Source organism: Camelina sativa, chromosome 10, assembly GCF_000633955.1.
Source record: "Camelina sativa cultivar DH55 chromosome 10, Cs, whole genome shotgun sequence".
NCBI classification, from domain to species: Eukaryota; Viridiplantae; Streptophyta; class Magnoliopsida; order Brassicales; family Brassicaceae; genus Camelina; species Camelina sativa.
Genome location: NC_025694.1, coordinates 24,391,183 through 24,402,470, shown reverse-complemented (window position 1 = coordinate 24,402,470; position 11,288 = coordinate 24,391,183). Strand labels below are relative to the sequence as shown.

Here is an 11,288-nt window from a genome sequence, read left to right as displayed (position 1 = left end):
ACCTACAAAGAGACGCATAGCAGTAGCAAGATTCATGTTCTGGAAGTCGAACGTCTTGGCAAACTCATGAAGCACCTGAACACAGAACTGGTCATGACTTCCGAGGAAATCTCCTATTAAGATTCAATATTTTACTAAAAATATTTGTCTTGACTATTATGTAAATACAATATTTTGGAATAAAGTATTTTTTAAAGCAAGATCAATATTTGATTGGTAATATTTTACCGTGGGGTGAAGAGGTATATTACCGTTTTCTTTTTGTCATTATTACCGTTTTTGTTATGGAAAAATTAGGCAGCTAATTAGTATATAGTAATATCAATAATAATTAAATCAGGTAAGTTATCATATATATATATATATTATTATATTGTCAGTGTGAAGAGTTTTGTATTTTTCTTAGTAAAGTCGTTTTTGATAGAGCGCACGATAAACAGCACCGCAAAAGCACACAAGCAGAGAGAGAGAGAGGACGAAGACAAAACCAAAGAGCTTCTCCCGAGAAAAGAAAAAAAAGTAAAATTCTCTTTTTGATTTTTGAGATTTTCAATTCTGCTTCTCTGTATTCAATCTCGAGAAGACGATCGGGGTTCTTGTTTTGGCTGTTTTGATCTTGCTTAGTGATGATCGTTGCTCTTTAGGTTTTCTTTTTTTGCTTTATTATGAGCTTGATTTTTATTTTGTGTTGTGAATTTTTATGGGTTTTACTGTTTTTTTTTCCTTTGTGTTTATGATAGATTCTGAGAATTCTCATGTTTATGGAGTTTCGGTTTAGGGTTTTACGGATTAGCTTGCTCTCCCTCTCTATGAAGCTTTTGGGGCTAATTGTTTGTGTTGGAGTTGAATTCCGAGTAGAATTGTTTTTGTAACTTTGGGTGTTGTTAGTATTTTGAATTCACTGTGGTTGTGCGTAAAGATGGTGCTAAAAGAGATTGTGAATTTTGGCTTTCTCCCTGATTTTGGAGATAGCTCCTTAGGCTTTATCTCAAACTCTGTTGTTTAAAGTTTCGTTTGGTTTTGTGAAGAGGTTATTTTGGTGTTGTTGTATCTTTGATTATTAAGAGTAGATTTGGACTTGTTGAGTAGCTGTATTTTGGAGTGATTCATGTGTTCTGCTCTCATTTAGTTATTGTTACTGATCAGGCTTGCTTGTGTATATAGACAGCTTAAACTGATATCTAAAACGACTAATTTTTTCAGTTTCTTGCATATATGTGATGGATACTCACTGATACTCTTTTATGGAATTCGAAAATGTAATTTTGTTTCTTGTTTCTTCACATTTCTTGTAGGTTAGCATAGATGAAGAGTCTTCAGTTTTTGTAGTTTCTGATAGAAAAACAGAAAAAAAGAAAAAGAAGAGATGGGAGGTTGCTGTTGTTGCTCTTCGTCACGAAGAGCTGATATAGATAATGGACTTCCGTACTACTACGTTAGTGTGATGCTTCTCCCACTTCCTTATTCATTGCTACTTCTTTTTTTTTTTTTGTGTGTTGTTCTGCAAATCAATCAATCCGTTCTTTAGATTAGTATAGCTTAGTGATTCATAAGGGGAATGAGTTTTCCATATAAGATTTAACTGCTTTTTCCGTTGTTGTTAATCATCATTTTTTCTGACTTGTATTTGCAGTACCCGAGGGCAACAGAAGAGCGTGTGCCTTTATCTTCTGCCCATAACAGGACTTCCTCTGCAATCTCTACGGGTGTTGTAGTAGTAGACACAAACTTAGAGACATCATCTCCCGATGCCTATATACCACCACCAGCTCCTATCCCTTTTGATGTGGCTATTGGAATTCCTCATACACCAGGAAATGGTGAAGAGGCTACTTGTGTTGATATAAGAGAGGTTTCAGTGGAACCTGCTAATACCGAGCCTGCTCAAGAAATAGTCGACGGTATTACTCTCGGGGTTCCAACTACTTGCTCACATAAAGAAATAGATAGCAAAATCCAAACAGAGATTGATCTTGAATCTGCTGAAGAGATAGACCCCAAGCTATCAAAAGCCGTCTTTGTTCCAATAGAGGAAGAGGAGGACTGTCCCATATGTTTGGAAGGTAAGACGTTTTTGCTTTTCCCACATCTCAAAGACAAGGCTTATATGACTGCGAATGGTTTTTTTATTATCTTGTCTTTCCTTTTGATTCAGAATATGATATCGAGAACCCCAAACTTCTAGCCAAATGCGATCACCATTTTCACCTTGCATGCATTCTAGAATGGATGGAGAGAAGTGAAACTTGCCCCGTCTGCAATACGGTACATTATTTTCTTTGGTGTATGCCAGAAAACTCTAATCTCTAGTTAACCATAATGAGTACTCCCAATTCTACTTGTTTACATGTATTCGTTTTACATCCGGGGGATTTGTCTGAGAGGATCCTTTTGGTCTGCAGGAAATGATATTTGACTCTCCTCTCGACTAGCAACACGCAAGTACCGGAGCTTAGAAGGTATCCGAACAAAGAAACTGGAGAAAAGGAGAAGAAAACATAAAGAAGGAAAAAAAAAAAAAACGTTTGGTAAGAATACACTAATAGTTGGAATTTACAAAAACATATCAGTGTTGTTGATTATACATATGTTTGTACAGACGTTTCAAGTCGTCTACGAAAGGAGACTTAATTAGAGTTTGTGTTTTAGATTCACTTATGTGAATACAAAAAAAAAAAAAAAAAAAAAGACAAAAATGAAAAAGCAAAAAAAAAAATCTGCTAGATGTTCTGTTTTTGTTTTAAGCTGGGGTTTCAATTTGGGTTTGATTAATTTATTTTTTTTGGGTTTAAGAAAAAAGAGTAAATCAAACTGAAATTGAGTTTATTATGCATTGGGTTTTATAGGATTCGGATTTAGTTTGGTTTTTAGCACCTTATTCATAATCCTTTTATTGTTCTGTGATATAATGTGTGATACGAAAATTGTCTCTAGTGTGCATGTTTTAGATTTCATTTGACGTTTTCGAAAGTTTGTATGTTCACTGGTCTCACTCGTTTAAATACGTGTGATACATTTCTTTAATTACATCAGTAAAGCCAAAATCAATGAGACATAACTAGTAAATGATACAATTACGTGTAGAAGCACTATTAGTCTATTGCTTTGTTTGAGATACAATTATGTTGTACTAATAAATAACTTTGTCAGAGCTAAAATAGTTGAGTAGTTATAATCTATTCTAAATGTGATCGGACATGTCCACCCAAACCATTTTTTTGGTCGAACAACACCAACACGTTCAACGTGGCGTAAAAGCGTCTACTTTACGTTCATTTGTGTCACCGCTTTAAATGTAATTTAATACTGTTAGACTCTGAATCTATAACTTTTTATTATTATTTAAAATACATAAATTTTTAAAAAAGTGAAGTGATTTTGTTTGTTTATAGAAACAAAAATGTAATCTAACTTTGGGAGAAAGTAATAAAAAGAAAAACTTAGGGAGAAAGTAATTTAAAAAAGCAAAAAAAAGATAACAAAATTTATCGAGGTAAGATTCATATACTGTATATATATATTGAAGAGAGATACGGTCTCTTCGATTCACTCTCCATCGTCGAAAGAAGAAAAAAAAGAGAATTTAATAAAGAAATAAAACAAAAATCTTCCCTTTTTCTCTCACACATTTTTCTTCTTCTTCATCATCTCCACTCGAATCCGGAAGAAGAAAGAAAAAAAAAAATCCCAGAAAACTCAAGAGGAAAGAAAAAAAATGTCTTCACCAAGCAAACGCCGAGAAATGGATATGATGAAACTGTAATCACTCTTTTTTTTTTTTTTTTTTTTTTTATTTTTNTGTTTTTTCCCTAATGTCGGTTTCTTATTGATGATTTTGAGGGTTGGATTGATCTTGTTTAACTAGGATGATGAGCGATTATAAAGTGGAGACGATCAACGATGGCATGCAAGAGTTCTATGTTGAATTCAATGGTCCCAAAGACAGTAAGATTTACAATTTTTGACAAAACACAAAACACACCTATATGTTTTTGTTTTATTGAAGTTTCGTTTGATTGTGTTAGTCTTCTTAATCAGACACTTCTGTGTATGTCTACTTTACTGCTTTTTGATTTTTCTGATTTTGGTGATTACTTATGAAATGATTGAGATAGGGTTTTTGCAATTATTGATGGTTTCTTTTTTAGATTTTGTTCATTTTTTTTTCTGTAAAATTCGTGTGTGGTGGCATGGTGGATTCGGATCTAAGGTTTGATTCTACTGTGTTTTACACACTATGTGTTGGTTACTTACTTGGTTCACTTTTTTGCTTTTGCTATGATTACTTTACTCACCTCCGGGATTAGTTAGGCGCTTGGGATACTTCTGGTGTTAAGCTGTAAAGAAATGTTGTTGTTAAACTATTACTTTTTTGCTCTTCTTATTTGTGGGGTTTATGTGTTTGTTGATATGATAGGTCTCTATCAAGGAGGTGTGTGGAAGATAAGAGTTGAGCTTCCAGATGCTTATCCTTACAAATCTCCTTCTGTTGGTTTTATTACTAAAATTTATCACCCTAATGTTGATGAACTGTGAGTTTTTTTAATCAGTAGATTTTTTTTTTTGCATAAATTGTTGGAACCTTTAGGGCCTTGCTGTATCTTTTTATCTTTGGTGTCTTTTGTTATCGTAGGTCGGGTTCTGTTTGTTTAGATGTGATTAACCAAACTTGGAGTCCTATGTTCGGTAAGTGCCATTTCAAATGTGGTTGATTTTGAAATAAAAATGATTGTTGTTTTTCTGAAGATTTGATATTTTGGGTTTCTTTTTTTGATGCAGACCTTGTGAATGTGTTTGAGACATTTCTTCCTCAGCTTCTGTTGTATCCAAACCCATCAGATCCATTGAATGGAGAAGCTGCTGCATTGATGATGCGTGATCGTCCTGCTTATGAACAGCGAGTTAAAGGTAGGTCTAATCAGATTCTCATGTGTTAAGTAAGAGATCTCTCAAGATTCTGAAAAATCTGTTAGTAGTTTCTTTTAAGGCTTTTTTTTCATGTGCTTGATGTGAGGTATTAAGATTTTAGGATACTGAGAATTGCTAGTATCTTGAACCTGTTCTTTATGTGTGCGTTTTTGAGATTACCATACTTCACGCTAAAATGTTCCAACCACTCATTTGTGTTTCTTTGTGCTATATTTTTTGTTTGTTAAGTGTCTGATCATTTTCAAGTACAAGAAAATGTAAGTAATGAGGTGAATAACGATATCATTGTAAAGACTTAACCATAGGTTTACAGGGTCTTGATAGTGTTGTGATTGAGGGTTTTTGGGGGACATTTTTAAGGAAGTTTGATGGGTTATTTTGCTCATCTTTGTTGGGTTTTGCGGTTTCAGAATACTGTGAGAAGTATGCAAAGCCAGGGGAAGGTTCAGAAGATAAGTCTAGCGATGAAGAACTAAGTGAAGAGGAATTCGGCTCAGATGACGAAGATGAAGATGATGATGATGATGTTGCTATTGCAGGCAAACCAGATCCCTGAATCGGCTTTGGTAGGGGGCTTGTTCTATGTATATGATCATGAATGATTTATGCTTATAACTGAGAACTGTGAAATCTATTTCTCCCTTTGTGCTTTGTTCACCTGTTTAATTTATCGGACCGGACGTTTGTGTACATTATTAGACCGACCGAATTGTTAGTCTTTTCTATTTCAAATAAGTGGGGATTTCCGGTTTAGACCGGTTATTGATTCGATAATTTATTTTCATGTATTTTATTTTTTCTCTTCTCTAACATCGTTTACTTTTTACTATTTCAAAGAAAGTTTAGATTACATAGATAAGCATGATACAAATCCATATTAATGGTAATATATTATACCTACCTTTATATTTTGATCTAAATTGTTTGATGGTTCATGTGTCACATTTTTAATGATTCAAATAGCCAAAATTTGCAACATTATTTGAAATGTGGTTAATGTGTCACATTTTGGCTCCTTCAAACCAAGAGAAACATTTGCTAAATTTCTCTTTGCGACATGTCGAACAAGTCTTACAATATGGCTTTGTTTTTAATTCTCAAAGATGATAACCTTTACCCTAGCTAGGAAGATAAATATACCAAAATCGTTTTATGTTAATAAAATTCTAAAGAAATTAAATTAAATGATGTATTAGAACCATGTTTAATTGGATCTTGTATTTGTTACTCGAAGTTATATATTTTTCCAATCGTTAATAACATAAAAGTCTTCAAAGCATGCAATATTTAGTACCATACGTATGAAGGAGCTCCAAGGGCTCTTTGTGATGATCTCACCCGCAGTTAGTTTTCTAGCAAAACTGTGCTAGCGTAACCACTTCAAGAAGTTTTCTAGTGAAAACACAAGTTTGATCGTTATGATTCTTCTCTTAAGATTTGAAAGCATCCAAATAAATAAAAACAAACTGGTATCGTAGTTTGCTAATATTAAATTCGGAAACTAACACAGTTATGAAATAAATCGAACTAATGGGATCAAATCATATATATATATATATATATATATAAAACCAGCCCTAGTCAAAAACGTCGACAATTCGGGCAGCTTCGGTTCTGCTTCAGCCAAGAAACAATACAAAAACGATGAAAAACATGTCTACACTTGTTTATGTGAACAATCGCGTGGCCATCTTCAAACTCTTCAAGACAAATTGAACAACAAATCTTATCACCAAATCCATCTTCCTTGATGATATCTTTAAACTTTACTTCCTTGATCCGACTCTCATATCCGGTTTTGATGTCTTGTTGTTGAGACTGAGGCGGCCCTAGATGTCCGGTCTCAATGTCCTGGTGAGGCAGAGACAGTGGCGGATTTTGGTGAGTCTCAAGAGCTGGTTCCGTAGGAGGAGGTTGTATACACTTGAATAACTTGATGCAAATTTGCCAGATGATACTTATGAGGAGGGCGAGTATGACGAAGATTATTGGAGCAAACATTAGAAGCGTTTCCTTCCAGGACCAGGACGAGGACGAAGATACCATCGTCCTAACTAATACCGTATTACTTTTCAACCACAGAGAGAGAGAGATCAATAAATTTGGAGTTTAGAAACCATAATGAAAATTAATCTATCATCAATTCTCATTTAAATTATATCTTCTCTCCTTTTTCTTTTTCTTTTAGGAGATAAATAAACACATATTTTAGATACATGTTAGATTTACTATAGGGGATACTACTCTATTATGTAGACTAGTCCTGGGCAAATAAACCGAACCGAATGGACCGAACCGAAACCGAACCAAAATTTTGGTTCCGGTTCGGGTATGGATAGTGGACAATAACCGATTGGATAGTGTTTTAATTATCCATGGATATCGGTTATTAACCGAACCGAACCGATATCTATTCGGTTATCCGAATCAAACCGAACACGTACTAAAATAATCAAACCTGAGACCTTTACAAACTGGAGTGTCCAACATGGCCACTGCGCCACGTTGAAGTTTTAGCTTTATATTACGTGTTAATTTATATAAGGTAATAAAAAGTAAACTAAAAAACCATATATATTTAGACAAAAATACCAAAATATTTGAAATAAATCAAATATCAGGAAGTTTTTAGATATATTTGTTAAAATATAATCAAATTTTATTTAAATAATATTTTAAAAATTTATATTACACTATTTCGGATATTCGGAACCGAACCGAAAATAACCGAACCCGAACCGAAATAGTAAATTAACCAAATGGATACTAAACCTCTATATCCAAACTAACCGGAACCGAATGGATATATACGAAACCGAAACCGAATACCCAAACGCGCAGCAGTAATGTAGACTTAAGATTAGATCTTCATAAATCTTTTTTTACTACATATATAAAACCAAAGTTTAAATGTTTTAATTGTTGTTTCTTAAGCTCTGCCAAAAAAAAAAAAAAAGAAACAAGCGAAGAAGGTCTTGTGATTTTGCTGCTCGGATGAATTTTTCGACGATCCCTCATGAATCGAACGTTGTATCCATCAACGTCGGAGGCCGAATCTTCCAAACGACGAAACAAACCTTAACCCTAGCCGGAACCGATTCTCTCCTATCTCGACTCGTCGTCACTGACTCAACTCCTCCTTTCGTCGATCGAGATCCCGATTTGTTCTCCGTTCTTCTCTATATCCTCCGTACTGGAAACTTACCTGCGAGATCATCATCACGCTCCTTCGATGTTCGAGATCTCATCCATGAGTCTAGATACTACGGTATCGAGTCTTTCTTAATCGATTCACTCTCGAATCCGTCGCAGTTCGAGCCGTTCGATCTCCGTAGATCTAGGATTCTTCAATTGAACGGTCGAGATTCTCCGTCGTCTATCTCGCCGACGGTTAACGGCGGAGGTCTCCACGTGGCGCACGGTAGCAAAATCACTTCGTTCGATTGGTCGTTGAGGGAAAAATCGACGGTGCTGACGAACTTCTCCGCGGTTGATTCTCTTCTTGAGATCTCTCCCGGAGTTTTAGCCGCCGGAGCCACCGATTTCCCAGGTTTGCAAATCATCGATCTCGAAAACGGCGGATTCGTGCGTGCGACTCTGAATTGGGAAAACGTGACTAGGTCTAGCTCAACGGTTCAAGCCATAGGTTCTTCCTCTGAGTTTGTGTTTACTAGCTTTGAATCTAGCAGAAGGAACTCTAATTCGATTATGGTGTATGATCTCTCTACCTTAATGCCTGTGTCTGAGATTGATCATTGTGAGATTTATGGTGCTGGCATTGATTCTGCGATTCCATCGACTAAGTTGAGATGGGTTGAGAGTTGTAACTTGTTGATGGTTTCTGGTTCTCATACTAGTCCATCTGGTGTCAATGGCCACATAAGGTTTTGGGATGTTAGGTCAAGGAATATGGTTTGGGAGATTAAGGAGACACATGATTGCTTCTCTGATGTTACTGTCTCGGATCATCTCTCAGCGGTTTTCAAGGTCGGTGTAGCTTCAGGGGAAGTTTTCTACGCGGATTTGAGGAGCTTAGGAGCTAAGGATCCATGGGTTTGTCTTGGGGAAGAGAGAAAGAGAAGCTTGAATGAAAGAAGAGAAGGAGTTGGGTGTAAGATTGAGAGCTATGGCAATCATGTGTTTTGTAGTAAAGGAAGTGGAATCGAGCTTTGGTCTGAAGTGATCACGGGTTTGGTAGGGAATGCAAGCCGGGATGTACCGGAAGGGAGGGTTTTTAGGAAGAATTCATTCGGGAAATTAGCGTATTCAGGAGAAAACAAGATAACCGGATTGGCGTTTGGAGGAAGTAGAATGTTTGTGACCCGAAAGGATCACCAGTCTATTGAAGTTTGGCAAAGTCCTAGTCGTGGAATATCGATCTAATGAGAAAGTACGAAGCTCTGGATCGAGTGATCACTACTTGGTTAGAAAATGAATCCAACCAAAACTAATTAGCGACTTACATTGTCTTACTCTTACAGAAGAATGAATCTTAATCCCAATACAATACTTGATGAAGCAACCATCAACTTCTTATTTCTAATAAGGACTTACATGGGTCACCGCCGAGGCTGTGAAGGGTATATGCATTGTACATAGTAACAGGACCTTATAAAATTACCTGGAGAGAGAAGCAAATGATCATGCTTGGGAAAGAATGAAATTGTGGAAACCCCTTTCGAGTTCAAACGGTTTGTTACAGAAGACACATCTATGTGAGGACAAAGATATTTTTATTTTATTTGAAGACAATCCAATTTTTCAATCTATTTCTTTTCTGCTCAAATATTTCGATCCAATGAAGGAACAAATAGATTATTCATTGTTGCTGTTGTCTCTGGAACATGCATTTATCTACCAGAGCTAGTTCTGTATTCAGAGAAGCCGTTAATACAGTTTCCAACTTCGGCTTCGGGAACTCTGTTACCAGAATATCTTATGGCTCCACCTGCCATCCTCAGACCTCCAAACATATTGTTATCTTCTCTCTGCTGTGAAGAAGTCGCAGAATTCAGTTGTTGTGGAAAATTATAACCGCCGGCTAACAGATGAGGCTGGAAAGCTGCTGGAAAACCAGAAAAGTAGCCATTGTTGTGAAACATAGAATTCTCAAATCCTTGTACTCCTGTCTGAAATTCAGAAAGATCAGGAGTCTGAGCTACTGGTTGTCTCAGTTCAAAGTTGGTGTTGCTTGCTAGTGGAGTGACCCCTTGGCTTGAAAAAGGAAACAGTGAAGAAGATACTGGAAAACTTGGCAGCAAGGATTGTGAAGACAGTTTTGGAAACAAGGAAGAAAATACCGGAAAACTCTGCAACGATGATGATGAAGACAGTTGTGACGCAAAGGGTGTCCCAAAGTTATGATCTGTCTGCGTTTCTTGTCCTGTTCTCTCCACCATTGATGATCTGTTCTTGTTGGTGTTAGCTTCACTTGTCTTCTTTTGTTTCTTACTCAGATTTGGAGCTTGAATGGCCAAAACAATGCTCTTCTGACTCTTCACGGTCTCATTTTTCGAATTCTCCATCTCTGTTTGCGTAACAAGCGCTTCTTGATCTTCTTGTAGTTGCTGAAAGTAGTTTCTACCGAAACCACCTGGACCGCCCTTAAGAAACCTATCCAACAGTCCAGCATTAGAACCACACTCTCCGCCGTTTAGTGCAATCTCTGGAGTTTTCTCTTTAGGTGTGTACATCCCTTCACCGCCCTCTAGAAACCTATCCAATGGTCTAGCAATACAATCAAGATCACGACCGTTCGGAGCAATCTCTGAAATTTTCTCTTCAGGTGTGTTCATCTCTTGACTGTGCTCGCTTGGTTTTCTTTGCTTTTCACTCTCCCTCTCTTCTTCTTCCTTCTTCTTCATCTTCTCCTCCTCTTCCTTCTTCTTCTTCGTCATCCTCTTCTTCACTGGTCTCTTTGCTGCTACCGCAGCAGCAACCCCTCGCTTCTTCAAAGGCGGCCGAGATGCAACATTTTCATCCGATGCTCCATACAATTCAGTCTTCACCCAATCCATTAAACGCTCTCTAGAAGCCGTAAGATCATCAAGCAATGTCTCCATAAACATTCCAACACCATCCATCCCCGTCCCCATTTCTTCTTTCTTCTTATTCTCCTCTGCAGAAACAGTTCCCATTTCTTCTTTCTTCTTATTCTCCTCTGCAGAAACAGTTTTCGGTTTCCGTCTTCGTACTTGCTTAGGTTTCTCAGGTTTACTCTCATCTTTCTTGCTTCTCCTCTTCCGGGTTTTCACAGGTTCTTCTCTAGTCACTGTTTTTGGTCCATTATCGATCTGACTCGAATCAAGAAGAACATTTGGATTATGAATAATAGGATCCTGGGTCGAGTTTGAATCTGG

At 36.7% G+C, this 11,288-nt stretch overlaps 5 protein-coding genes across 8 annotated transcripts in view; 3 read left to right on the top strand and 2 right to left on the bottom strand.

Moving 5' to 3' along the window:
* LOC104719802 (probable E3 ubiquitin-protein ligase RHB1A) lies at window positions 397-2,654 on the top strand. Of its 4 annotated transcripts, none has more exons than XM_010437783.2 (5): window positions 397-519; window positions 1,296-1,435; window positions 1,634-2,063; window positions 2,156-2,265; window positions 2,403-2,654. In XM_010437783.2, the coding sequence occupies exons 2-5, from the start codon at window positions 1,367-1,369 to the stop codon at window positions 2,430-2,432; spliced, it is 639 nt and encodes a 212-aa protein (XP_010436085.1). In that variant the 5' UTR covers window positions 397-519; window positions 1,296-1,366; the 3' UTR covers window positions 2,433-2,654. The 4 variants fall into 4 exon arrangements, with proteins under 4 accessions (XP_010436085.1, XP_010436082.1, XP_010436086.1 ...); XM_010437780.2 differs by having other exon boundaries at window positions 1,296-1,441; XM_010437784.2 differs by having other exon boundaries at window positions 397-644.
* Window positions 3,635-5,695, top strand: LOC104719801 (ubiquitin-conjugating enzyme E2 4). The gene is made up of 6 exons (XM_010437779.2): window positions 3,635-3,759; window positions 3,866-3,945; window positions 4,418-4,532; window positions 4,634-4,686; window positions 4,780-4,908; window positions 5,340-5,695. Exons 1-6 carry the CDS (start codon window positions 3,716-3,718, stop codon window positions 5,483-5,485), a joined length of 567 nt encoding a protein of 188 aa, XP_010436081.1. The 5' UTR covers window positions 3,635-3,715; the 3' UTR covers window positions 5,486-5,695.
* Window positions 6,511-7,096, bottom strand: LOC109126907 (RING-H2 finger protein ATL52-like). The gene has a single exon (XM_019230818.1). It carries the CDS (start codon window positions 6,973-6,975, stop codon window positions 6,511-6,513), a length of 465 nt encoding a protein of 154 aa, XP_019086363.1. The 5' UTR covers window positions 6,976-7,096.
* On the top strand, window positions 7,868-9,698 carry LOC104719800 (BTB/POZ domain-containing protein At5g41330-like). Its single transcript, XM_010437778.2, has one exon. The coding sequence runs from the start codon at window positions 7,924-7,926 to the stop codon at window positions 9,310-9,312; it is 1,389 nt and encodes a 462-aa protein (XP_010436080.1). The 5' UTR covers window positions 7,868-7,923; the 3' UTR covers window positions 9,313-9,698.
* The window catches only part of LOC104720677 (stress response protein NST1-like), a 2,534-nt gene continuing 974 nt past the window's right edge, over window positions 9,729-11,288 (bottom strand). The window contains exon 2 of the mRNA XM_010438556.2: window positions 9,729-11,284. Coding sequence (XP_010436858.1) covers window positions 9,780-11,284 — 1,505 coding nt within the window. The 3' untranslated portion in view covers window positions 9,729-9,779. The remainder of the gene's footprint in view (window positions 11,285-11,288) is intronic.

Bases quoted from the DNA above. Each gene is read 5' to 3' on its own strand.
- LOC104719802 (XM_010437780.2), top strand. From the start codon at position 1,367: ATGGGAGGTTGCTGTTGTTGCTCTTCGTCACGAAGAGCTGATATAGAT. The intron at 1,442-1,633 runs GTGATGCTTCTC...TTGTATTTGCAG, and splicing joins TTCCGTACTACTACGTTAGT to TACCCGAGGGCAACAGAAGA. The intron at 2,266-2,402 runs GTACATTATTTT...TTTGGTCTGCAG, and splicing joins CTTGCCCCGTCTGCAATACG to GAAATGATATTTGACTCTCC.
- LOC104719801 (XM_010437779.2), top strand. From the start codon at position 3,716: ATGTCTTCACCAAGCAAACGCCGAGAAATGGATATGATGAAACT. The intron at 3,760-3,865 runs GTAATCACTCTT...TTGTTTAACTAG, and splicing joins GAAATGGATATGATGAAACT to GATGATGAGCGATTATAAAG. The intron at 3,946-4,417 runs GTAAGATTTACA...TTGATATGATAG, and splicing joins ATTCAATGGTCCCAAAGACA to GTCTCTATCAAGGAGGTGTG.
- LOC109126907 (XM_019230818.1), bottom strand. From the start codon at position 6,975: ATGGTATCTTCGTCCTCGTCCTGGTCCTGGAAGGAAACGCTTCTAATG.
- LOC104719800 (XM_010437778.2), top strand. From the start codon at position 7,924: ATGAATTTTTCGACGATCCCTCATGAATCGAACGTTGTATCCATCAAC.